This window comes from Lampetra fluviatilis, chromosome 21 (assembly GCF_964198595.1).
Source record: "Lampetra fluviatilis chromosome 21, kcLamFluv1.1, whole genome shotgun sequence".
Lineage (NCBI taxonomy): Eukaryota > Metazoa > Chordata > Hyperoartia > Petromyzontiformes > Petromyzontidae > Lampetra > Lampetra fluviatilis.
The window spans coordinates 6,132,424-6,156,577 of NC_136295.1; the positions used below are offsets into that span (position 1 = coordinate 6,132,424).

Here is a 24,154-nt window from a genome sequence, read left to right on the forward strand (position 1 = left end):
TAGCCTATGATGCAGTGACGCCCATGACCTAAAGCACACAAGGACATTCCTTTCATATTACGGCACTGCATTGGAACGTCACGACTGGACAAACCTCCACTCGCACTAGCTCAGTGGCTGTCAAGATGCTTCACGCTGCTCACACACCTCCCACTCAAAGACCAATGGGGACCATTGCTTGCCTCGTGAACCGGAGGGGAGTGTCTCTACTGGGGGGGGTTGGGTTGTAATGTTTTAAGAGCGTCACGAGATGGATCCGTGAAGTGGTCAGTTCGCGTGAATTATGTGGTTTTGTGAGTTGGTGGTGTGTGTGTGTGTGTCATAGGGGTGGTGTCTCTATAAAAACCCTATGAGTCCGGGTTGCTTGCCCAATAGAACGCGTGATCGCCAGCTGGTCAGTCGTCTTACAATCAGGTACGTGGCAAAAAACCGGAGTGACAGCTCACTTTATTTTGTATTGAGGGGCTTAGGAGGAGGAGGGGGGGGGGATTTGTGTAAAATTAATAAGAGGAAGTATATAATAATTGGCATGCCAACTACGTGGACTTTTTTTGGCACGATGTGTCGATGAACATTATACATTATTTATCGAATTGTTCACAAAATAAATACTACGTAATTGTAACGTTTGTTTTGGGAGAGGTGGGGGGGAGAAATGTATAACTGAACACAAGTGCTACATGTTAATAGTAAATATATATATACACAATATTCAAAACTGTCGTGAGAATACAATGTAAAAAGTGCTAAACTCAAGTAAGGAAAGTGCGTTCATCACATACGCGGTACACAAAATCACGGTTATGTAATTGCCGGCATTGTATTAACATCATCATTGACAGGCTGCTGGCTGCGTGAAAACTTTTCTATGGCGTGACAGTTACAGGACGCTTGTTTGACCAAACTTCACTACATTTGTCATCACGAGTTGGTTATGACGGGGATGGGTGCACCCAGACCGGCTCTGATATCACTTGGCAATGGTGTCATTCATGGCCGGGAATTGAACTTAGGTTGCCGAGTTGTATCGCTCAAAATAAAGGCTTTTGGGTTAGATCGGGTAAGTATCAATGTGTCGTTAACCGGCCACCACCCGACAGTCAAACTTGAAAGGTTTTCCACGTAAACAAAACGTCCCAATTAGTTACTTTTGAGTACTGTGACGTTTTTGCTGGTAATCATCGAGTAGCTACCACTGCACCACCGCTCCCCACAACACCACTCAAAACTTAATTTTCATTTGAAAAAATCCGTTTTATATTGAGCTGTGAACTTGATCATATAAACTTTTCATGCTTATGCATCTTTCATCTGTCATGATTTAACCATTTTAATAATTTGCTTAAAATTGCAATTTACTTAATTTATACTTATAACACGGCATCTATGTAAATTAGCGTATACACATATATACCACAATATAGACCAATAGAAGGGCTATATATATACCCATATATTCTATCAAATTACATATAATAGTAATGCCGACATGTTTGACATTCCACAGGTGGAATTAAAAGTTCAAAGGATTTATTTCCCTCTTGTAGCTTGCAGTTATTTGTGGCGTGAAGCGAAACTTCAAATGTCCTCGTCAAATGCTTTGTTTCCACGATTGACTCGAGCAGTTTCGATGCAAGTCACGGTGTCGGTCATATTTCAGAAACCCGTCATGCAACCCCCGTCTCACCTGCTGCGCTACGAACCCGTCGACCCGAGTTCGATACCCACTCACGGCCAACACCGCTGACGATAATCTGAACCGGTCCTGGCCCTCCCTCAGGTCGACTCGGCCTCAAATGAGTACCTTGTGCAGTGTGTTAAAACATCGCCACTAGGGAGACAAAGGCGACTGGGCGTGGTGCTGACCACATACCCCCCCTCGCGTGGCGTTCCGGCTTTCATAAGTGCTACTCGCTCACAGCACTTGCTCCTTCAGTCTGTTTTGGTGATACGGGGATATTGTATTTGTTTTTGTTCATACAGATCCTAAAATGTCACCAATCCTGACTCAGAATGAAGGGGAAAACGCCAGTACAGAGTGAGTATTGCTTTCCGCATTCATAAATTATTTTGTTGAAATTTATTTAATAGATTTTATTCTGCCAATTACGCATAATGTACGTCGATTACCATATAACTATGCATTAAATAACCCCCCCTCCAACTTCGCACAAGAGTTGTCATCACATCTACGCCTCTATGTAAGGAACGAAACAGGTGAACTTCTCCACAAATCTGGCTGTCGCCTGATGAAGCTAGTTGTAGTTCCTGTTGAAACGTCGTATTCACATTGTAAATGTTGTGGTTTGGCTCTCCAACAAACCGGTGTGCTGTACTAGTGACGAATTGGCATGTTCTGTTTACGTGACAAACCTTACTAGTTGGCTGTGTCGGGTGGTGGCGGGTTTTGCGACACATTTATATATTTACACGATCTAACCCCAAAAAAAACCCTGTATCATGGATTATGGTTCTTAATTGGTTGTTGGGTCCGATCGCGCGAGTATAATGCCATCATTATTGTCGTACACCCTCCTCCACCCAACACGGCCAAATATAGCAACGTGTCACGTGACCAAAACATGCCAATTGACGTTGATTTCAGTAAGTTGAAAGACAATGCATGCGAAATATGACGTAGATACAACGTGTCGTTGGATATTTCAACCTTGTTGTTCTTGGTCACTTTTACACATCTTGTAAGCAAGCCTTAGTTTATTGCCGAATGCCTTCCGAGTAGACTGGAGTCAGCATGTAACGCCAGCCACAGCAGGAGGAAAATGGAACGCGGCGTGCCGGCCGCCGAACAATTTTTCTGCTTGGAAGGTCACGACCTGATTCAGTGTTCTTCACTCCTTTTCAGGAGGCCACTTTCGCCAATAAGCCATCAGTTGCGAGGGCTGCCACACATTTGAAAAGTCTCATTAATTGGTTGAAAACATCTTAATGTAGAGGACCGTAGAGCTGGGACAATTGATGGCGCGGGCTCAGCGCCTGGCTATCCTTGCAGCTTGTCTGTGCTCCCACGGCAATTGACATGCAGTTTGCATGAACGACGCTACGTAAAACAAAACGTATTTTGTGTTAGATCTGTTAAAATCAATAAACAAAAATAATTGAATACGTGTGATGTTCATCCCATTCGTATAGTGCAAGACTATCACAAATGTGTTGCCTCACAGACTGGACTGATATTTTCTAGTTGTAGGGGACAATGTCGCTCCGTGGTTTTACCCAATTAAAGAATTCGTCGGCAATTTTACGTATTAGTCAAATTTGAAACGTGACGCAGACACGCATATGGCCGAGTGTGTTGCGAAAACGTCACTGGATTTTTAACTTCACTTCGAAGCGAGTTGGTGCATTTTGTTAGTTTGTTAATGCACCTGTAGTGTTAGCCACGGCAGCTTACTTGTCTCGAAACCGTGACGATCTGCAGCAAGTGCTGCTCCTCGCCAATTTCACCGCCCATTTCCATGTTGTGTGCCCAGCACCTCGTATCAGCAATGATCAAACATAGCAGTTACAAAACGAAATGTATTTAATCACACAAACTGTAGTTCGTGACCCGTATTGGTGAACTACAAGACTTTAGAATATTTGTCGACTGCGGATTTGTGACAGCATTAACATTAACTTAGGTGTTAGTTTGTTTTAGTAGAGTAATTTATTTAACACAGCTTTATATAAATGTTATAGTATCTGTACTGTATTGAGTCCAATGCATTAAGTAATGCCACGTTGGCGAGATGTTAACTAACTCACCTGGTATACAACAGGTCATGGGTTCGGTTCAAACCCCAGCGCCTGTATATTTGGGGTTTGCATGTTCTCCCCGTGGTCGCGTGGATTTTTCTCCGGGTCCTTCTGGTGTATCCCCCCTCCACATTTTAGAAATATGTTGATTATTTGGCTGCTATAAATGTCCAGATAAGCCACTTCGTTGAGCTATCACTTGTGGACAGATCACTTCTGAAAAAGAGCCACATAGCTATACTCATTGATTCTTTCGGTGAAGTCACGTATGTAGAAATATAATAAAATTGAAACAAAATAAAAATAAAATAGATCACGACATTTCGAACGCAACACAAGGACTCGTCCTCGGGTGAAAATGTCGTAAACCACACAGCACACAAAGAACGTCGTGATATATTTTAATTGAATTTGTATTTTATTTCTACATACGTGACTTTACCGAAATAACCAATGAGTATAGCAATTCCTGCAGTCACGAAAGCTTCAATCCTAGCCATATAGCTCTGTGGGGCTTACCTGGTAAAATAAAAATGTTGAGTTTATATACCAGGAGTTGCAGAATCGTTGCCAATGAGCCACAAGTTGCTCCCAGGAAATGTAAGTGTTTTTTTATAGTTAACTTATAATCACTAATAATTATTTATCCAGGTAAACCACACCGGTTAGTAGAACCCGTTTTCAGGCAGGCCCTTGCATAGAGTTTTTATTTCAAGGTGTTTATTACCCAGTGGGCAGAAGCTGGAGAACCCAGAGAAACCCCATGCACGCAAGGGAGCAATAGAGGTGAAGCTAATGGTTTTGCTTTTTCAAAGTAATCTTTATCCAAAACAATCTGCAGTATTAAGAGCGGCCCAGAGCAGTCGTCCCTAGCAGCAGAACCAAACAAGCGTACTCTCCTGGGATCGCTCCCGCAGGCTTCTAAATTAAAAACTCCCCAGCCAAAGGATTATCCCGATGCTGTAGTGTACATACAAGGTTAATATTTTTTTGCACGTAAATATCCCCAGAACACTAGAGGATATGCTGGAGTGTACAACGCATTTATTGTATTCTATAGCATGCATAGCGCATGTTGCTGATGTCTGTGTGTCATATGATCAGCCAGGTCACTTATGATGGAGTAGTGTGGGGACCAGCACATATGTACTCTTTTGAGGGCGGGGGGGGGTTATCTTTAGGATGCATATGGACCACCATCAAGAGTAATTACAGAGCAGACTTACACCTATGCCCTAGTGCAGGGAGTCGGTCATCAAAATAACAAGAGCAATTTTTTTTTAATAATCTATAAAAAAAACACCTAAATATTTCATGAGCTGCAATGCATCAACCAAGCAGTCCTTAAATAGGCGCAATGCGGTTGCCGAGCCACATGTTGCAAACCTCTGCTCTCGTGCCTTCCTGGACTCGCACACGCTCCGAAATCATTTTGGCTCAGCCACCGCTAAGACATACAAAGGCCGCTGTGGATGGCCGTCCAGGTGGAGGAAGTCCAAATAAAAATTCGGATAACACTGGGGGTTACGCACACACTTGTGATTTTTTTTTACCCAGCCCTTGGGCGATACGTTCGGGTTCTAGATATTCACGGTGGTGCCCGAGGGCCCACTATACCGTACTCCCCTTCAACCATAACCCCTACACCGTTCAACTCCCACGTGTTAAATCGCGATGTGACCTCGCGCGCCACGCACATTACAAGGTCGAACTCATTACACACACACACCCACAAAGTGCTTGCCAAAAATGAACCACAATACCATTTGCGGATCTCGTCAAGGCACATAAACCATCACGCGGCTTTGGGCTGCAAGCCATCGAACAAAGACGGTGACTGCACCGCATGCTTCCAGATGCGTTTCTGTGGCCGTCTGGAACGCGCTTTCTTCCGATATTAGGAAAGCTACTGGAGCTATGCACTTTTAAATCTACATTGAAAACTCATTCTTTTTTTAACGTATTTGTGTTTAGCTTATAGTCCTTACCACGCACCTCGGATTATCACGGTTGACTACGTACGGTGCAAAATAAGTTAAATGTACTTGCATCTACCAGACGGCACCCCACGCCACCTCGTCACAATTCTGCCCCTCTTACGTCAGGCACCACCCACAACAGCATTTCTCACTAATCTCTAGCGGGACAGTTCACCGATGATTCTCAGGAGTCCACGGCACAAGAGTTTCGGCTTTGCAGGTTGTAAGACGTTATTCCATGTAGAACTTGTATCGCACCGTACGTTAGCCAACAACGTTAAATCGGAAGCTAGGTAGCACACGGTTGCACCGCTCCCGCCTTGCCACATGGCGGAGCTAAGGGGGACAGCAGCGTTTCGGGGCCCTTCTGCTTGGCCCAGCTCTGCTGCTGCCCTTAACCAGACACCGCCGTCCACACAGGGGCGTTCCTATTACGTCCAAGGACCCTGGTATAAAATATATAAAAAAAATATATCAAATATATCAATTCAACTACACAGCGCCAGTGTAGGAGTTTATTCCGAGCATACACACTTGGCAGATCTCAGCGGGCTGTTGAATCAACCCTGCGCCTTCAAACTCCACGGCTACTGGTAGCGTACCTGACTGCGGGTAAATTATTCATTTAGGCAAAGCCTCCGAGCTCTACTTTTATACACAGCCGAGCCGTCATCAGGCAATGGGAGAGCAGCTACACTCTAAGTCATTACAACTGGCTGCCTACCTAATTGCTCCAAATCAGAAATCTGCAAACATGGTTTCGGGCAATCAACTGTTTGATTTTAAAAGCACGCACAATCGACCTATGATGAGCAGGATATGAATAATCTGCCGGGGAGATTAGTCATTCCACCTTCACACGTGCAAGTCCCACCAATCACAAGCAAGGCAGTAATTTATGCGTCTCTGTGAGTGATCATCCACTTTTCAACACGTGCAAGTAAAGCCAATCACAGCTCAATCACACCGAACTGACCATACACATGCATCTTTAACCAATGGGTGAAACCGATCGCGGGACAATGCTCGGTCATGGCATAAGACCTGCCCAACGTCCGAGTCGTAGCTGCTGTACTTTATGTCACGTACTGTAACATATACCACGCAGAATCTTTAATCAGACTGGAGGAATTCGATGAGCTATGAAGATGTTTTTCACAGATGTCTAGTATGGGCAGGTCAGCAAGTTACAACGGCATACAATACAAAAAACGATAGGAGTGCAAAATAGAGAGAAAATGGTAAGTCATTACATATAAGTAATACGAAATTCATTAAGTCAGATATATCAAGACTGGGCAAGGCAGCAAAAACAACAAAACAGTACCAGGCCACACCAAGTTACCACAGAGTCGTAGTCCCTCAATAAAATGGCACATTAACATTGAACAATCGACATAGGATGAAAGTTACATAGAGGTAATACCTGATACAATGGTTGGTGTGTTTACCCGTGTGTGTTTGTGTATATGTAAAACCAGGACTGGGCTTGTGCGGGTGCCCAACCTCCATGTCCACACGATGGCCGAAGATGTGCTGTATCACCTCGGCCTGGGAACTCTGACCCATGACCTCCCCGCCATGTTTGGAGATGTTAAGGTGACGCTGCTTGGGCGGTTTTTGCTCTACGAACTTTGCTCGTGCAATCCAAATTGCAAGCGCACATTTTCACGTGGCAGAGATTAAAAGATTTAATTCTAAAAGTTACTTAATAGATGATGGTCATAACACCATGCCCTCTGTAAACACTTAGCCTTTCACAATCCAACAAGCTAACATATAAATAGCTCATTTTCTAAAAGGACATTTTTGGGAAATATTAACTTACGGTAGATTATGTACAATTTATAAATATATTCATATGGGTTGCATTACATTGTGGGTATCACGGTGGCATCGATGTCCTGGGTGGTTGGAAGATGGATGCCTTCCCCTTCATATGGGGGCTGCGGGTCAGTCGGATGTTGAAGCCGAGAAAATTTACCTCTTCAAGGGGGATTGGTCTATTTACACTTTTACTCCTTTGCCACTGACCCATCTGAGCCAAGCCAGTGTGGACTTCTAACAGTACAAGTGGCTTCTCCACAGTACAAGTGGCTTCTCCCACTGCACAACCGGCCGAGCCGGTTGTGCAGTGGGAAATAAGTAAAAGGCTACCTTTCCATGATTACTGAGAAAATAGTGCTGACGGGGATTTAAACTTAACAAGAGCAACGTCCTGTTTTGCCAGATGAGAAACGCTATGTTCCCTGATATATAGAATACATATTGATTTCTGCTTCTGTGTGTGTTCCAGTTTGTTTGTGTTGGAGGCAGCGCGTCCCGCATGCGCGAGTTTGTGGGCATTCTGTGCACAAAGCTCGCCCTCGCAGAGACGGTTCACGATCCGATCACCGACCTATGTGGCAACAATGACCGATACAGCATGTACAAGGCGGGACCCGTGCTGGCAGCCAGTGTAAGAACACCAGTGATCAACACCACCACCACATTAATCACTGCTACTTATCATACGAGGGCCTGTGCCCACGAGTGAGTATTGATAGAGTGAACGATTGGTTATGATGATGATCACCGTCATAATCAACACCATCATTGTACAAGCATGGCTCAGAGTTAACCTTTTAGTTCGATCAAAAATTTACTTCAAAGTCTGAATTGACTTTCAAAGTCTGAATTTTCGTTATTGATAGATAGATAGATCGTTCATTGTCATTGTCACCAGTACAACGAAATTTAAAATGCTCACCAGTCAGGGCATCATTCGTAAATTTAAATTCATATTGTTCATATTTTACCTGTACGATGTATACCGCTGCGGTGGAAACATGTCATAGTTTCTAGCCACTGTGTGACGTGAATCAACAACAGGAATAGACGGCGAGGGTCAGTGTTTGCACAACCTCTAGATTATAATTACTGCGATTGCCCCCTGACTGTACAGTAAGAGGCTATAGAATTGATATCATTACATGAATCCATGCACATGATCAGTGACGTGGTTAGGGAATGTTTACCAAGGAAATGGAGAATCAAGCATTACATCTGGGGTGTGAGGGAGGCAGTTTATATTAGGCGTACAATATTTCATACGGAAGTTTCATAAATCTCTGAACTCACCATATTCATATTATCCATAATATAGTTTTTTTTTGATTGATCGCGTAAATATAAATGGGTCGATAAACCCGCCACCACCCGACACAGACAATTAGTAAGGGTTGTCACGTAAACAGAACATGTCAATTCGTTACTAGTACAGCACACCGGTTTGTTGGAGAGAAAATTCACAACATTTACAATCTGAGTATGACGTTTCACCAGTACTTACAACTAGCTTCATCAGGCAACAGCTAGATTTGTGGAGAAATCCTCCTGTTTCGTTCCTTTAAAAAATGTTCATATTATCTCACTATACGCAAACTATGTAGGTTCTATATTTCAAATATGTACAGGCAGTTTGTAATAAGTGTTAAGGGACACCACACTTTAACCCTACTCAAATGTGATTTAAAATACAGCTTGTCACACAGAGGCTAAGTTTAATAGCATGTGCCCATGGCTTCCAATATCTATGACTGGGAATTAGACACATTGCCTCTGCAGTGACAACCTCTCTCTCAGTTGAGCTTCTTCTCAATCCATTGCTGGGTAATAATAATAATAAAAGAGCAACTTGTTGGTAAATTGTGCAACAGTATAATGTGTCACGGAATAATAAATTCAGTGCCATGTTATATCAGTTGCTATACATGGCATGTTCTTATCAGTGGTGCAGTGCAGGTTTTTCAACACTAAAACTGAGCAGGTAGCCAGGCAATGTGGTAGTCCTAGGTAGGCATTGGAGTGGACACCCAGAGGTTGGACCTAATTCCAGAAGATGTGATACTCTAGGAACAGACCTTGAAGGATAGGTGTTGACTTTATTACAGCTGTGGGATCTTGCAGAAGGAAGGAAGCAAAGGCAGGATGTGATGGCATCAAAGGCATTGACCACAGCGACCTCTGTACCTTAATGGTTCATGCATACTTACACACTTGGTACGTTACATTAACAATAATAATTAGAAAAGTGATCCTTGCTTTGTGTGTGCCCACACCAATGCGTGCTCTTACACCCATGTGTCTGTGTGTGTTTGTCTCGTGTCTGCTTGTTCGTGAGTACAGCACGGCATGGGGGTCCCTTCCATGTCCATTTTGCTGCATGAGCTAATAAAGCTGTTGCACCACGCGCATTGCCGTGATGTTACCGTCATTCGTATCGGCACGTCGGGTGGACTTGGTATGACAGCACCTCTCTGCCGCAGTGACTTAAGAACTAAGAGTTAAAATAAAACCGGCCTGTTCGGGTGCATTATCACTATGGAGTGAGGGTTATGGGGAGAAATGTAAAAACTTTTACCTGTGTATGCTTTTGAAGTTCACGATCTTTCAGGAAGAAATTATAAGACGTGAACATTAGTCTATTGCCAGTTGTGGTGTCCACCTATCCCCTGGATCCTATGGCCCCAATGTTCAGAACTTCAGGGGTGGGGGAGCTCTCCTGGAGGAGTCGGCAGAGATATAAACTAAATAAACAGGTAACGTGATGAATAAGTAAATGATGAGCAGTGACGAGCCAAAGCTTCCAGAAATGTCTTCCGGCCCTGGATGATTCTACAAAATAAATCTACTTCTAGAAGCTATGTATTGTCACCGCACGTTATTTATGAATTTATTTATTTATTCATTCATTTATTCATTCTATGTATTTGAAGGTCTGGACATTGGGGCAATAGGATCGAAGGGAGAGGCAAGATATCACATTAGTGGGGGAGTTACAGTACTGAAACATATTTGAAGCCCTTTAAATTAATAAAATCCTTTCAGTCAGGTGACATTTAGATTTGAAGCTTTCGTGACTGCAGGAATCCATACTCTTTGGTTCTTTCGGTAAAGTGACTTTACCAAAAGAACCAAAGAGTATAGGTGACATTTCGTTAACACAACTAATCTCTTTCACAATTGAGCAGTGGGGGGAATGTGTGTGAACAAGGTAGGACTATCATAATAGCAATTTGAATTTATTAGGCCTCCAAGTCTTGAGAGTATTTCTAGGTGCTTTTCAAGGCAACCGCATACGTGTAAACAGTACACATAAACATCGCAAAAATGTAATAGATTTACATTATACAACACAAACAGCATGGAAAAACGAGTTTGGACAGATTGAGCAGCACCACACACAGACCGTCTTCATCACTGCCACTCCCACACTATTGATGCGTAGAGAATGGCCCACTCAAACGGATATCGCAAAACTACGTCTGAAATCCCTTCACGTATCCTCTGGTCCAAGACGCACAGTTGAGGGCAGCATTGACGCACATTGCCTTTTTCAGGAAATAAACATGGCAAAATACAGCCGTGCAATTGCAATTTTATAACCGCTTGCTCCCTGCACCTCCTGGTCGTACTGCAGGTCTGGAGCCCGGCACGGTGGTGGTGTCGCGCTCGGCTGTAGACGCATGCTTCCAGCCACAGATGGAGCAGATGGTGTTGGGCAAGTCTGTGGTGCGCAGCACGGAGCTGCACCCCGGGCTGGCTGCCGAGCTGGTCGCCTGTGGCCGCGCCGTGGGCGGCTTCCAAACCGTGTTGGGCAACACCATGTGCACACACGACTTCTACGAGGGTGCGGATATGACACCGGGGTGACCAACAGAGGTTGTAAGCCTCAAGTTGGGTGGGAGGGTGGCGGGAGGGGGGTGTATGATTAAGGCGACGCCATCGTCGGAGGTGGCCAGGTGGCTCAGGGGTCAGAGTGCCCGGCAGCCTATAACAAGCTGTTGCGCACGGTGTTTGTCCATCCTTGTGCTATCCGAGCTCAACGCTACTGAGCTTCTGAGATGTGATGAGGTAGGGTTGCATTCGGGTGATTTGGTCACATGGGATTATTGTTAATCTTCTTTCGTCTCCTTCCCACCCAGTCCCCTTTTACAGAGGCCATTAATACTCTTGGGTTTTTTCGGTAAAGTCACGTAGGTAAAAAATAATAAAATAATAATGAATGAAAATAACTAAATTAAATCACGACGGTGGGACATCACAGCCAAATTTACTGTATCAAATGAAGAGAAATCCAAGAGATAAGATCTTATATACTGGTTCAGGGGAGCGGGGAGGAGCTTATCTAAATGTGGCAGTCAGGGACTGGGAGGGTGGGGCTAGAAGGGAAGGTACAGGTGATACACCTCCGCAAGAATTACGGCCGATGTTGGCTTCCAAAACCAAAAAATAGCAGCACTGCTAAGAGGCCATTAAGCCAACAAGCTTCCAGCAGCATGTCTCTACTGTTACGACGATCATTACATTCCACACCGTTCTAGTGCCTCTGTTCGTGTGTGTGTGTAAAAGCTAAATTTGCGGACTCTTCGTGTGCAGGCCAGGCCCGGTTGGACGGTGCCGTGTGCACGTACAGCCACGAGGAGAAGCTGGCGTATCTGCGCGCGGCGCACGAAGCGGGGGTGTGCAACATCGAGATGGAGTCGTCCGTGTTTTCCGTACTGTGCCGCCTCAGCGGCCTGCAAGGTGCGTCCCGTTTTCATCCCAACACGGGGGTGGGGGGGGGCACGAGATGAATGCACACCACACGAAGCAGAACATCCTACATGCCCAGCACACACTCAGAGACGCATGCAACTTGAGCTGTCAGGGTGTAGCGAAGCAACGGTTAGTCGATTAAGGTGAACATTCATTGTTAAAGCTCGAATTGTATGGTTGAGAATAGTTTTTATTTATGGTGGAGTGGAGGGTAGAGTGGTTTGCGCGTACAGTAGCGATATGAACCCACTGACCCGAGTTCGAATCCCAGTAACAGCTAATATGATTGGAAAGTGATATCAGAATTGGTCCTGCCCTTTCCCCACCTACCCCTATCAAGCCATATGGACCAGCATGGTGAAGTATGGTCAAAATGTCTCCCATGGTCTGCATCCACCTGTTGATTGAGGATGGCTTGGAATGTTTTTTCACAAATTATATTCCAATTTAACTTTTATTATATTCCACTGTTACTGTACAAACGATCCAGATAAAACGAGAATAAAAATGAGAGGTAAAGTCACGCAGGTAGAAAAATGTAATGAAAGAAAAAAGAATAATATTTAATTTTTCTACCTACGTGACTTTACCGAAAGAACCAAAGAGTATGGATTCCTGCGGTCACGAAAGCTTCAAATCAATAATAAATGAGAGGGTCAAAAGGGAGACAAAACAACAGTTGAATCCCTTAGCTAATTACAACCTTCAATTGCGACAATTCATTGGATTGGAGGTGAATCGGCTATAGCCGTGGGCAAATCATGTGTTCAGAAAGGTCCTGGTGGAAGGAAATGAAATATACCATTACAAGTAAAACAGCTTCAGATGGGCATCTGCAGTTGCTTTGCAGTATCAGCGTTCACGTGGCTATATTTTAGGGGAACAGAAAATTACACTATAGTTTTGTACTCTCAGAGAGTGGATTCAACAGAGCTTCCTCCACCAGGTTGTAGCACGAAATACACGCAGCTGTTATGCAGAAGAACCGGGTTTGAAAATAAGCCAGCATTGGCGTTTATATAATTCACCTCCGCAAAATCACCCATTGCGTGTTGCCTGAAACTGCGACGTGGAGTGCTGGTGTTCTACATACCGTATCTAATCATAGCCTAAACAAAAACAACATTTAGAAACGGTTTAAACCATTTGCAAGGATAATTGTAAAGAATAATTATTTGTAAGGCACATTTCATCCGTAGATCCCAATGCACCATAAATAGAATAGCTACGGTGATCGCGTGAAGTGAGAAAATAAATTTCAGAAGGAGAGCCTGGCAAGGAGATTCTCTGGTCGATATTATAAGACGTTTTCCAAAATACTGGATTGGAGAAATGAAGGCGTAGGAATGAATGGGGAATGTAGAAGTTTTAATCAATCTCAGATTTGCTCAAATTGAACTGCGCTATAATCAACGACAGGAAGAGATGTGTAGAATGCAATAAAGAAAGCTGCAAAGTTGGCGTCAAGATGAGTGACACAACTGGAAAACACATGAGAGGAGGTGTATATCTAGGCCGAGAAAGAGAGCAGGCTAGAATTCGTTTGTGCGCTATGAACCCGGCTATGGCTAATATACCGTCATGAGGAAATGCCTTCATTTAGAAGTGTATCGACAAATGTCTAGAAGAGGGGAGGTGCATCTTGTGTGCTTCGTAGCAGAGCACTGCATAAATAGTAGTGCTCTGTGTGTCGTTGTTGCTGTGGCAGCCGGCGTGGTGTGCGTCACGCTCCTCGACCGGCTGGCGGGGGACCAGGTGAGCAGTCCACACGACGTCCTGACTGAGTTCGCGCGCCGCCCTCAGCATCTCGTCGTGGAGCTGATCCGCACGCGGCTCTCCGGCCTCGAGAAGCGATGAGGAGACTGCGCCGCACCCGGCCACACAGCACTTTGACGGCTAAATGCGCACGACTGCAGCTGCACGAATTGGTGAATCTGTCATCGCTGGTGAATTAAATCGTTGATTAGTTAGATTTGAACACATTTTCATGTAATTTGCATCAATAGTTTCTACGCGTGAGTTTTCAACACTTGCACTTGAAGCTCAGGATTTAATTGCATCAAAGATGTCATCATCATCACGGTCAGTACCGCTGATGACATCATCGTTGCGCTGAGCTTGCACTGTGGTGAGGTCATCCCGTGTTGAACGTCCAAAATCCTGCGATGCTCACCACTTTAAAATAGCTGTCAATTGATAAACAAAAAAATGTGTTGTACTTAATTGATTCAAGATGACAAAGGGTGAGCCACAGTCCTCCCACCTTCCGATTAAGTTACTTAAAACTGAGCTCGAGATGAATGATTAAACACACAGGAATCTGTCTGTTTATGGAAAAAAATATTGCGTAACATTTCTACTTGCACCATTTTAGCAGGCAAACTCTGGACTGGTTTTGAATTTGTGAGTCTCATTGGCAAAATTAGGCCTGTTAAACCACATAATTATGGTTGTCTGATGTTAACAAGACATTCATGGATGGCTCATATTGCACAAAACTAAAATGTAACAATTATCCACTTAAAATATATATTTTTAAATGTGTACAGACAGACAGCAGGGTGGTAGTGGAAGTCACCTCTAACCCAGAATGTACCTATTTATCCTGCAAAGCTGCAATGTTGTGAAACTTCCATCAGTGCCAAGGTGCCATATCCTGGCTTGCCAGGAGAAGGCAGTACAGTAAATGCGGGCTCTTAGCAATTCCGTCCACCGTATATGGGGGAAGAGTGTTTCCCTCTGACACGCGTGAGTTTTTCCTCGGGTGCTCTAATTCCCTCCCACATATAAACACTCATGAATTAGCTGAAAACGTCTTAATATGTATATATAGGGGACTGCACTAATATACGACCGATAATCTTCTGTCGTGGTGCATAGCACACTTGATTTTATATTGGGATGGTTGCGGACTTTGTGTGACAACAGGTTTTATTACATTGGATGTATGTAACCAGTGGTATTTAAAGTATAACATAGATTTTTATTTAATATTGCCAAGTACTACTTACTCCAATTTTTATTATTGAGATTGGTGTAGGGCTGACCCGGCAAGATGCAAATGGTAAAAATGAAAGACTTGTGCCAATGCTGGCACCCTTTCCAACGTCTTGTGGGTGATGACGCTTCGTTTTCTAGTTTTCAACTCAATTATTTCCCTGCAAACTTACTTTGCTACTTTACTGTTATTCTCCATTCACCTCTGAATATCCCTGTAGGTTGTTGTCACCGCAACTCGCCTCGAGTTTCATGACGGGGTTATTATAATGATTTTGTATTTGCAGAGTAGATAGAATATCCTCCGTCACTCCAGAGGAGGGCACTTGTTTTTGTAAATTGACTAAATGTTGTGTCTACAGCAGTCAAGCTCTGAAATATAAATATTTTGCAATATCGGCAAGTGAGGCTAAAGACACACGTGGAGGTTTATAATTTTACTCATAATGTACTTATGGATAGATTTAATTTTAAAGTAATGCATTTGTTTACCTTGCCTGGTAAAATGTTAAACGCCACCCTAAATTCCTCTGCTTTGCCCGCGTTGGCCTTTCCATTCTGAGTCTCCCCAGTCAGCCTATGAACGCCACAATTAACACTTTGGATGCAACTCGGGTTAATATGATTTTTAAATGATGGTTAACTGAATAGAGATAAGATACAGACATACAATTAAATGCATTCACTGATGAATACTCAGTAAGCCTCTTGACGGATTTAGCCAGCCTGTATTATTAATCTTTATTTATTTATTTATCGTGGCACTCTATCTTATGTAATATATATGTAAACTACAGTGCACTTCTCCCAAGGTCCTCTGCATTGTCCCCTGCCACGGCTAACGTCAAATGCGTGTGATATCCTCACTGGTCAGGGATGCTCGCTTCAACTCCCACTCACCAGTATGGTAAAGTGTGGCGAAACGATACCCACGACTGACACAGCATGGTATGGGAAGTCCTTTGCCGATGCGTGCCTTTACAAAGGGCCTGTACATGATTACCTTTATTGAAGCGATTACGACCAAATTACCTGCAATGTACTTTATAGTGTCTGATCTCGGAAGCTAAGTAGATGCGAGCCTGGATATTGCTTAGATGGGTGACCACCATGCACAACAGCCTTTGGGGATACGAAGTGGACAGCAGACAACAGTGGAGCAAAATCAATTGCTGTACCTGGATGTGTGTACGTTTTTATTAAAGTAGATATTAAACGTCCATCAATCTTGGCGATATAGCCGGAGAGATTTAAAGCTTTTGCTTTCAATGTGCTTCAAGGCCTTTTCACAAAACGTACTGTCTGGTACGTGCATATGTCATCTCAGGCATGACACCTTCCTCACTTTATGTATGGGGCTGCATGTGTGTTGGTTATGTATTGGCTGCATTTACAGGGGGAATGCGTCACGGAGTATATCTCAACACAATGGATTTCTTCCTGTAAGTTCGCGAAAACCTGTTGTTATAGCTGTCCGATGTGTTTTCATATTCATTTAAACCGTAGCCAATGCAATGATTCGCGTTTGTTTTTGGGTTGGGCCACGTGGTAGTTTTATGCAAAAATCATTTTCATTAACCCTCCACTACCTGAAAAAATTGCCTCGTTTTCAAAAACATTATTTATATGTGCCAATGTATTGATCAAATTGTTTCGAATAAAACTCCTAACCAGTTGCTTAAGACTTTTCACGACTGAATTTAACATAATCAATGTTGATGTGCTTCGATGTATGTGTTTTCAGATTGTACTGCAGGTTCCGCTCCATATTCTAAAAACAAGAACAAGTAGTGCAACCTGAAAACACTTTATAATTGCAAAAGCTCCGTATAGTACTGCAGTCATGCGAACCAGTTTTTATTCCAATAATACAGGGTGATCCATTTTATAGATGTGCCACTGAAATAATCGACAGAAATTGAGAGAAAACTAATTTCATGGAACAAACCTTCCAGAAATTAGTTAGATATCCATACATTGTTCATTCTTAGTAACTCGGGTTAATCGTAATGGCCAACCCAGCTTAAATATACGCTCCAAGCCTGGGGTGTTTCATTCAGATGCTGTCTTCCCGACAGACCTGTTCTTCACCTGAGGACGGCTGCTTGCGTTGTGGCCGAAACGTCGTGAGAATTATTTGATTACGTTTTATTTTTATTATTTTATTATTTCCCTTCTACGTGACTTTACCGAAAGAACCAAGAAGACGTAATGGCCATGTTAAACACCGAGCCAACAGCACTGCTGAGAGGCTGGTTTCTAATTTGGGAAGTCGCCCATTTACTCTGGGTTCTCAAGTGCGTGTTGTTGATGGTCTCAGGTCGCTCATGAGCGCGCAAAGCAATAACACTGGTCAACACACTTTTTCTGGCATAAGGTATTCCAACGGTTTTAAGCTAATTTTGGGGTGCTGATTCCAAATCTGGCATCAGTTTTTGTCTATCACATCAGGTTTTTGAGATATCAAATATTGCATTTTCAATAAAAACTGCAGAAGAAAAATATTAAATAAATGTGGATATCTACATAAAATGATATTATAAACACACTATCCTAAAAATACAGCACCGTATTTTAACACTAAAGCAGTCACTGACTCGCAACAACTTGCAATCATAAGTGACAGAGTTAATTTCGGGTAAAATCAATGAAAATGGGCTATGCCGATAGCATAAAATGAGATGTGATAGAGCAAATCTGAGATCAGATTTGGAATCAGCACCCTGAAATTAGTCTAAAACAGCTGCAAAAGTCCAGGCCAGAAAAAAATGTATTTTTTTTGTTGACCAGTGTAATACGATCGGTTTCAATGTTTAACTTAATGTGGCAAGATGCAGACTTCATCGCTAAAGTATTACATTGATGTGCATCGTGCAGGGAGACACTTTCTACAAAGAACGAAGGAGTGCAATGTAGTGTCGGTCAAGATAGACTTTTTAATTCAAAGAGACTCCAGAAGTAAATCCATGGTGTCATCCTCGGGAGTCATTTCCTGGTGTGATATAACACTTTGATGATGGAGTTCTAAAAGATTGATTCGTTTCACCCCGTGATCCTGACAGCACAATGTGATGTTGGTAATGACGTGGATTATATTGTACATTTTGAATTTGAAAACGTGAAGAGAAAAAAAAGGCATGTGGTCTGTCGCTGTTAATATTCATGGTGTTATATATTTTGTGATGTGATTGATGCTGTGGTGCCGAAAGAGGACAGAAATGGAAGACCAAAGGGTGACGCTGTTTGTTGGCTCTCTTTGTTATCTCATTTAACAGATAATTATTGTTCGGATTATCATTGTAATTCTGGTTACTAGTTGTGTGCTTGGTGGAGAAGTGATTATCTCTGTGATGCATGTACAGTATGTTGAACTTAATTAGCACCGTACGTAGCCAACCATGCTAATTGGAGGTGCGGAGGAAGGACAACAAGCTAAACACGAAAAGCAGTTCTTAAGAAATTTGTTTTAAATCGAGATTTTACAGTGCATAGGTCCAGTGGCTTCCTAATATCGGAAGAGCTTTCCGGATGGGCGCAGAAGCACATCTAAAAGCGCGCAATGCAGTGACCGTCTTTGTTCGATGGTAAGCCAAAAGCCGCTGCGAGGATGACCGGAATTTGCGTGATGATTTATGTTGCTTGACAAGATCAGCAAAGTATTGCGGTTAATTTGTGGCGAGCGCATTTTCAATCGGCTGCGGGATGAAGCCTTTTAAACACCGTGTCAGTTGTGGGAGTTGTTTGACCATACTTCACCATGCTGGTCAGTGCGGGTTGGTGAAGAGGAGGGCCAAGGCATGTTCAGATATCACTCTCCACTGATGATAACCGTAGCTGGGAACTAAAACTCGGGAAATGGGTTAAAAAACACTGCGCTAACCTTTCTGCTATTGCTCGCCCATTTTTTCAGGGGAGAGGCACCAACCTCTGGAGCCTGAGCGAGTCAAAGATGTGGGTGAAGAGAGAGTGGATTAGGATCAATGAGAGGATGAGGGAAATAAAAGAGATGGATCTGCTGAGGGAATCTAATTAGCTTATGGGAATGGCAAGGAGTCAGTCGGAGTTTTGGATGGAGAGAGGCAGAGATTACTGGCATGCGCCGAGGAGTGTAAAGATGAACTCTGTGTGTAGTGCGTTAATGCATTGCGCGTGCTGCATGACAAGGTGTCTCGGCCTCGCTGTGCGCTGCGTTGCACCGCTAGCTGAGTAGTTAACCTCGCGTTCAATAAACCCTCGGAGCCAGGATGAACGTCCGACTCCAAACGTCATTTATTTATGTATTTTATGAGGTAAAATCGGTGAGAAAACACAGATACAGCATCTGTTATAACCCGGAAACACCAACACAATGAACACCACAGCACCAGAACATTGTCCCAGATAACATGTTTCCCAGCAATAGACCCTGGATGGACCAGGCCCCCACACTACCACTGAACAACTACACAAGAGCACAAGCCGCTGCGTTGCATAAAGGCACATCGTGTATTCATCACACTGCACCCCAAATGTACAGCATTACACATAACACTAAACTGTGGATGAGATACTTCGTCATCTTTACTCTCAGGATCGCAACATAGCCACCTGGGCACAAGTCTGACTCGACGTACTAAATCACAAGTAACATCCACAATAAGGAAAGTTGCAGGCTTCGTTGCTAACTAGGCCTCGTATTTACCACAACAACTTAACAGCACCATAAAGGCATTTACATCACTATAACGGTCATTCCAACATTACAACAGCATTGCCAATACTATAAGAACATAAACAAACTTACAGACAATGCTTCTCAAAGTCCCACGATGGACAACTGCGTCTGGCTTCACTGGGACGCGATGTGTGCCGCCATCTTGAATTATAAGCGGGAATCTTAATTCACAACTTCCTGATCACCTGACCAAAACCAGCATCAAAAACAGGAAATTCCTGTGTACATACGCCTCCCCCCCATCTGCCGTGAGGCAAAACTCCTGCCGTGAGGCAGAACACAAGGCCATGATCACCGCATTGCCAAGTTTGTTTCTGTGGTGCTCAGGTTGAGTCAAGGGGCGTTACAAATTGGGGGAAATAAACCAAGACCATGAATGTATCTGGTTGGCTGGCCATGATGCGCAAACTGTGCCTTACACTGCTTAACTTTCGACTCGGCACACAGCAACGACATTTCCCAGAAGTCTGAGCAGGGGTCAACAATCAGCAGATAATCCCAGCCAGCATTGCTGCATAAGCTCCTGCTGACGATCTGCCAGGGTCATGTTGGCCTCTTGTGCAACATCATGGATTATTACTGCTCCACATGTGCATGCTCGTCACAGGCAGAACAGTCGCTGACCATTTTTTAGATCTCGCCTCGCATGTTTGGCTCGGATAGAGTGCTGCGTGTCTGCCTGGGGCATGCTTCTCCAGCGTGGTTCGAATGTGTACGTGCTAACACCTTCGGCCACAATGATTTGGATATAATGACCGGAGCTTACAGAATCCCATTCTGTACACTTAGTTTGTCTGCGAAGAACCAAATATTATCTGACAAATGATCGGCGTTTCGCCCTTCGTCTCTGGCCATCCATTCAGAACAATGGACATCGGTGCTTGCATACTTTCATCTCTCGCAGTGTGCTGCACGATCTGGCGCAACTGCTGGTCAGTGACATTCACACACTCCGCCTGATTGATTTGTGCTGTGTCGTTTTGCTCCCATTGCACGCTGCAAATTGTGTTTGGCTCAGGCACTACTCTGGACATCCCATCTGCTGGTGTATTTCTCATGAGTGTGTCGCTGATGTACATATCTGAGCCTGGCTTGTTGACGCTCTTGAAAAAAAGTCTGAAGCCTGAGGCTTTCATAGATAATTCCTAAATAATCCGAAAAAGTTACGTCATCAGGTACGTAACTTCCTAATTTACAGAGCTTGAAAGTGAGCAAAGTTTAAGCTTGGGTGTTTGTGAATAAGCACTGCACTACAACCCCACTGATTCCCACCTATGGGCATCTGTGTATATCTTCTAATATGTACACCTGGCCGCATGAGTCATTTCTAGGAATCGCGAGAGGTAAGTAATACGTAAAATGTGTGCAGATGTTTTCACATCGGTGCTCGGAGAGACAAATAAATAAGTCACTGTAGGCTCCACAAACTTGTCATCAAGCAGCTGGTCAGTATTACAAGGCCATCTCTCGTAGCAGTTGCCCCTATAGTCTAACTTGGTGCATTATAAACAAAGACTCCTTTGACTCTGTGCATGTCACATATCCCACGCTGAACGGGCAATTATCCTCCCAGCCGCTCATTGTTGCCGTCTGCAAGAACAGGGCCTAGAGATATTGTTGGGAGTCCACTTTTGAGCGATGGGGTATTCCATGTATCCATTGTTAGATGATAAACTCCATCACATGTTACACTTGTGTTGCGCTTTGTGGCACGAATGTTAAATATCTGCATAAAAAAATAAAGGAAATAAAAATTGTATTGAATAAAATGACCGTGTAATGGTGTACCTTTCATAACTTATATCAGCTATGCTTTGTACTTTGAAATGTGGAGTAGATACGCCGTCTTTTGAGAACAATTCTGAAATAGTTTTGCTTTAATGTAGCTTGTGTGATTTTTAAATCCTTTATATTAAGTTCGCTTGCTTGCTTGCGTGCTTGCTTGCGTACTTGCTTGCTTGCTTACGACCGTGCAAATCTTTCAGTCGTTTTTTAACCCACTTCCCGTGATCCCCCGTGATCCAATCGAGCTGACATTTTCCACACAGACTCGTTGTGCTAGACAATTAATGTTCGTGAAAAAAAAATTCCCCAAATTTTACACTTTTTAGGGAAAATTTTTTTATTTTACATATATTCAAATATAACTCATTCATGTCTTTGGCTGAACGTCACAGTATAAGAGCCCAGAGCGTAACCCCTCCACAGGCCGTGGCGGAGTAGCGCAGTTGGTAACGCCCTTGCTTCCCATGCCAAAGGTCGCGGGATTGATCCCCGCGTCCTCCACAGGCGAATATATTTTTAAATCCTTTATATTAAGTTCGCTGCCACGCATATAAAGGATTTATAGTGAAAAACTTTGTTTTTACGGGTTATACTTTTTATCATGCTTACAGCAGGCATCACCACCAGTCGCCTTGTCTGATGGATTCAATGACAATAGCTTCCTGGAATGGACGTACATACTGCTATGCTATGACCACCTCGTTTGATTTTTTATAAAGGGTATACAGAACTTTCAACTTGTTAAATCTAGATTTGAAGTTTTCGTGACTGCAGGGATCCATACTCTTTGGTTCTTACGGTAAAGTCACGTAGGTATAAAATAAAATAAATCACGACGTTTCGATTGCAACACAAGCAATCATCATCAGGTGAGAAAACCACAACACGAAATGTTCTTTGCTGAAGTGGGAGAGAGATGCCGTGGTAAGAGGTTATATAGGTAAGAGAGGGGGGAGGGTCAAGGGAGGGGGGTAGGGGGAGGGGGTAGGGGGAGGGGAGCGTTGCTTGGACACGATGAGGGGGCGACGTGAAGCTGGACGGGGGGGAAGTGGGCGGGGCTGGAAGTGGGAGACTGAGAGAGCTGGGGATGCGCGGGGGGTGCAACAACAACGCCAATGCAGCAACAATGCCAATGCAGCAGCAATGCCAATGCAGCAGCAATGCCAAACGCTGGGGATGCAATTCACTCGGAAAAATAGACTAGTGCCCGGCAAATTTAATGGAACAACCATAAAGCATTTAAGGTTTTACCTGGTTAATAACATCCTTCCAATGAAGCATATTTGTTCCATCATATTTACCGAAAGAACCAAAGGGTATGTTTCAACTTGTTAGTTTGACAATGACAATGACAGAAAAGGTTAGAGTGGTTAGCACACTGCTGTATTAGCCCGGCGACCTGAGTTCGATTTCTGGCCAAGGCGAACATCAGAGGCGACTGATATCTAAACCAATCCTGGGCTCCCCCACTTCACCAACCCACCCTGACTAGCAGGTGCAGTATGGTCAAGCACAGACTGGACTTACAAGCCAGAGGTCACCAGTTTGTTTTCCCAGTGAGGCAGTTAAAACAATCGACATTGTATTCAAACCACTGGCCTCTGTCCACCCAACATAATAGTTACACCGGTAAGTCGATCGGCAGACTGCATTTCGTGGGGAAAATTATGGACACTTCTACATCTTCCAAGAAATTTGGTCAGCGTTGAAGAAAATACCAAATACTCTCTAGGGGGGCTCTCTAGAGCTCCCTTTAGTGGAGGCCTTTCTGCCAACACTGGCATGAGCGTGTTTAGTTCAGGGCAGCGCCCTTTACCTTTACATCATTTAAATCACTTCTTGGCAATGTTTTCCAAAAACGGAGTCAGGGCCACTCTGTGAGATGTTGTGTGTAGCTCTAAACTATGCAGGGCTGATGAATGGAGTTGGAATTGAAATGACGCTGGCAATATGGTGCACAAAAGAGTGGTTGTGCTATTATTGGGGTTTCGTAATTAAAATGACCCACGAGGATGTGGATTAATTTGATTTGAAGATAGCGAGGATCAGCGGCATACCCAGAAAATTATAAATTATTGGTGGGGGCGGGGGGTTGCATTCACACACCAGGACACGCCTTTAATTAGATGGCACGGAAATTCATTCCATCCTGACCTCACACAAATGGCCTCTCTTCACTCGCTTCCAACTCGATGAGCACGGTTGGTTACGTACCGTGTAAAACAAGTTCAACATATATATTCCAGTTTCATATAGGATTCAGTTTAAAATCATATTGCGAACTTACAAAGCTCTGACTCCACCTTTCCCCCAGCCTACGTCAGAGACGCGCTGCACCCACACG

At 43.7% G+C, this 24,154-nt stretch overlaps 1 protein-coding gene across 1 annotated transcript; it reads left to right on the top strand.

Annotated features, from left to right (window-relative positions):
* The first annotated feature begins 276 nt into the window (after positions 1-276).
* LOC144938171 (uridine phosphorylase 1-like) lies at positions 277-17,061 on the top strand. Its single transcript, XM_078865937.1, has 8 exons — positions 277-414; positions 1,984-2,038; positions 7,217-7,334; positions 8,032-8,193; positions 9,903-10,017; positions 11,197-11,406; positions 12,156-12,302; positions 14,023-17,061. The coding sequence occupies exons 2-8, from the start codon at positions 1,992-1,994 to the stop codon at positions 14,169-14,171; spliced, it is 948 nt and encodes a 315-aa protein (XP_078722063.1). The 5' UTR covers positions 277-414; positions 1,984-1,991; the 3' UTR covers positions 14,172-17,061.
* The last annotated feature ends 7,093 nt before the right edge of the window (positions 17,062-24,154 follow it).

Bases quoted from the DNA above. Each gene is read 5' to 3' on its own strand.
- LOC144938171 (XM_078865937.1), top strand. From the start codon at position 1,992: ATGTCACCAATCCTGACTCAGAATGAAGGGGAAAACGCCAGTACAGA. The intron at 2,039-7,216 runs GTGAGTATTGCT...ATGTAAAACCAG, and splicing joins GGGGAAAACGCCAGTACAGA to GACTGGGCTTGTGCGGGTGC. The intron at 7,335-8,031 runs GTGACGCTGCTT...TGTGTGTTCCAG, and splicing joins CCATGTTTGGAGATGTTAAG to TTTGTTTGTGTTGGAGGCAG.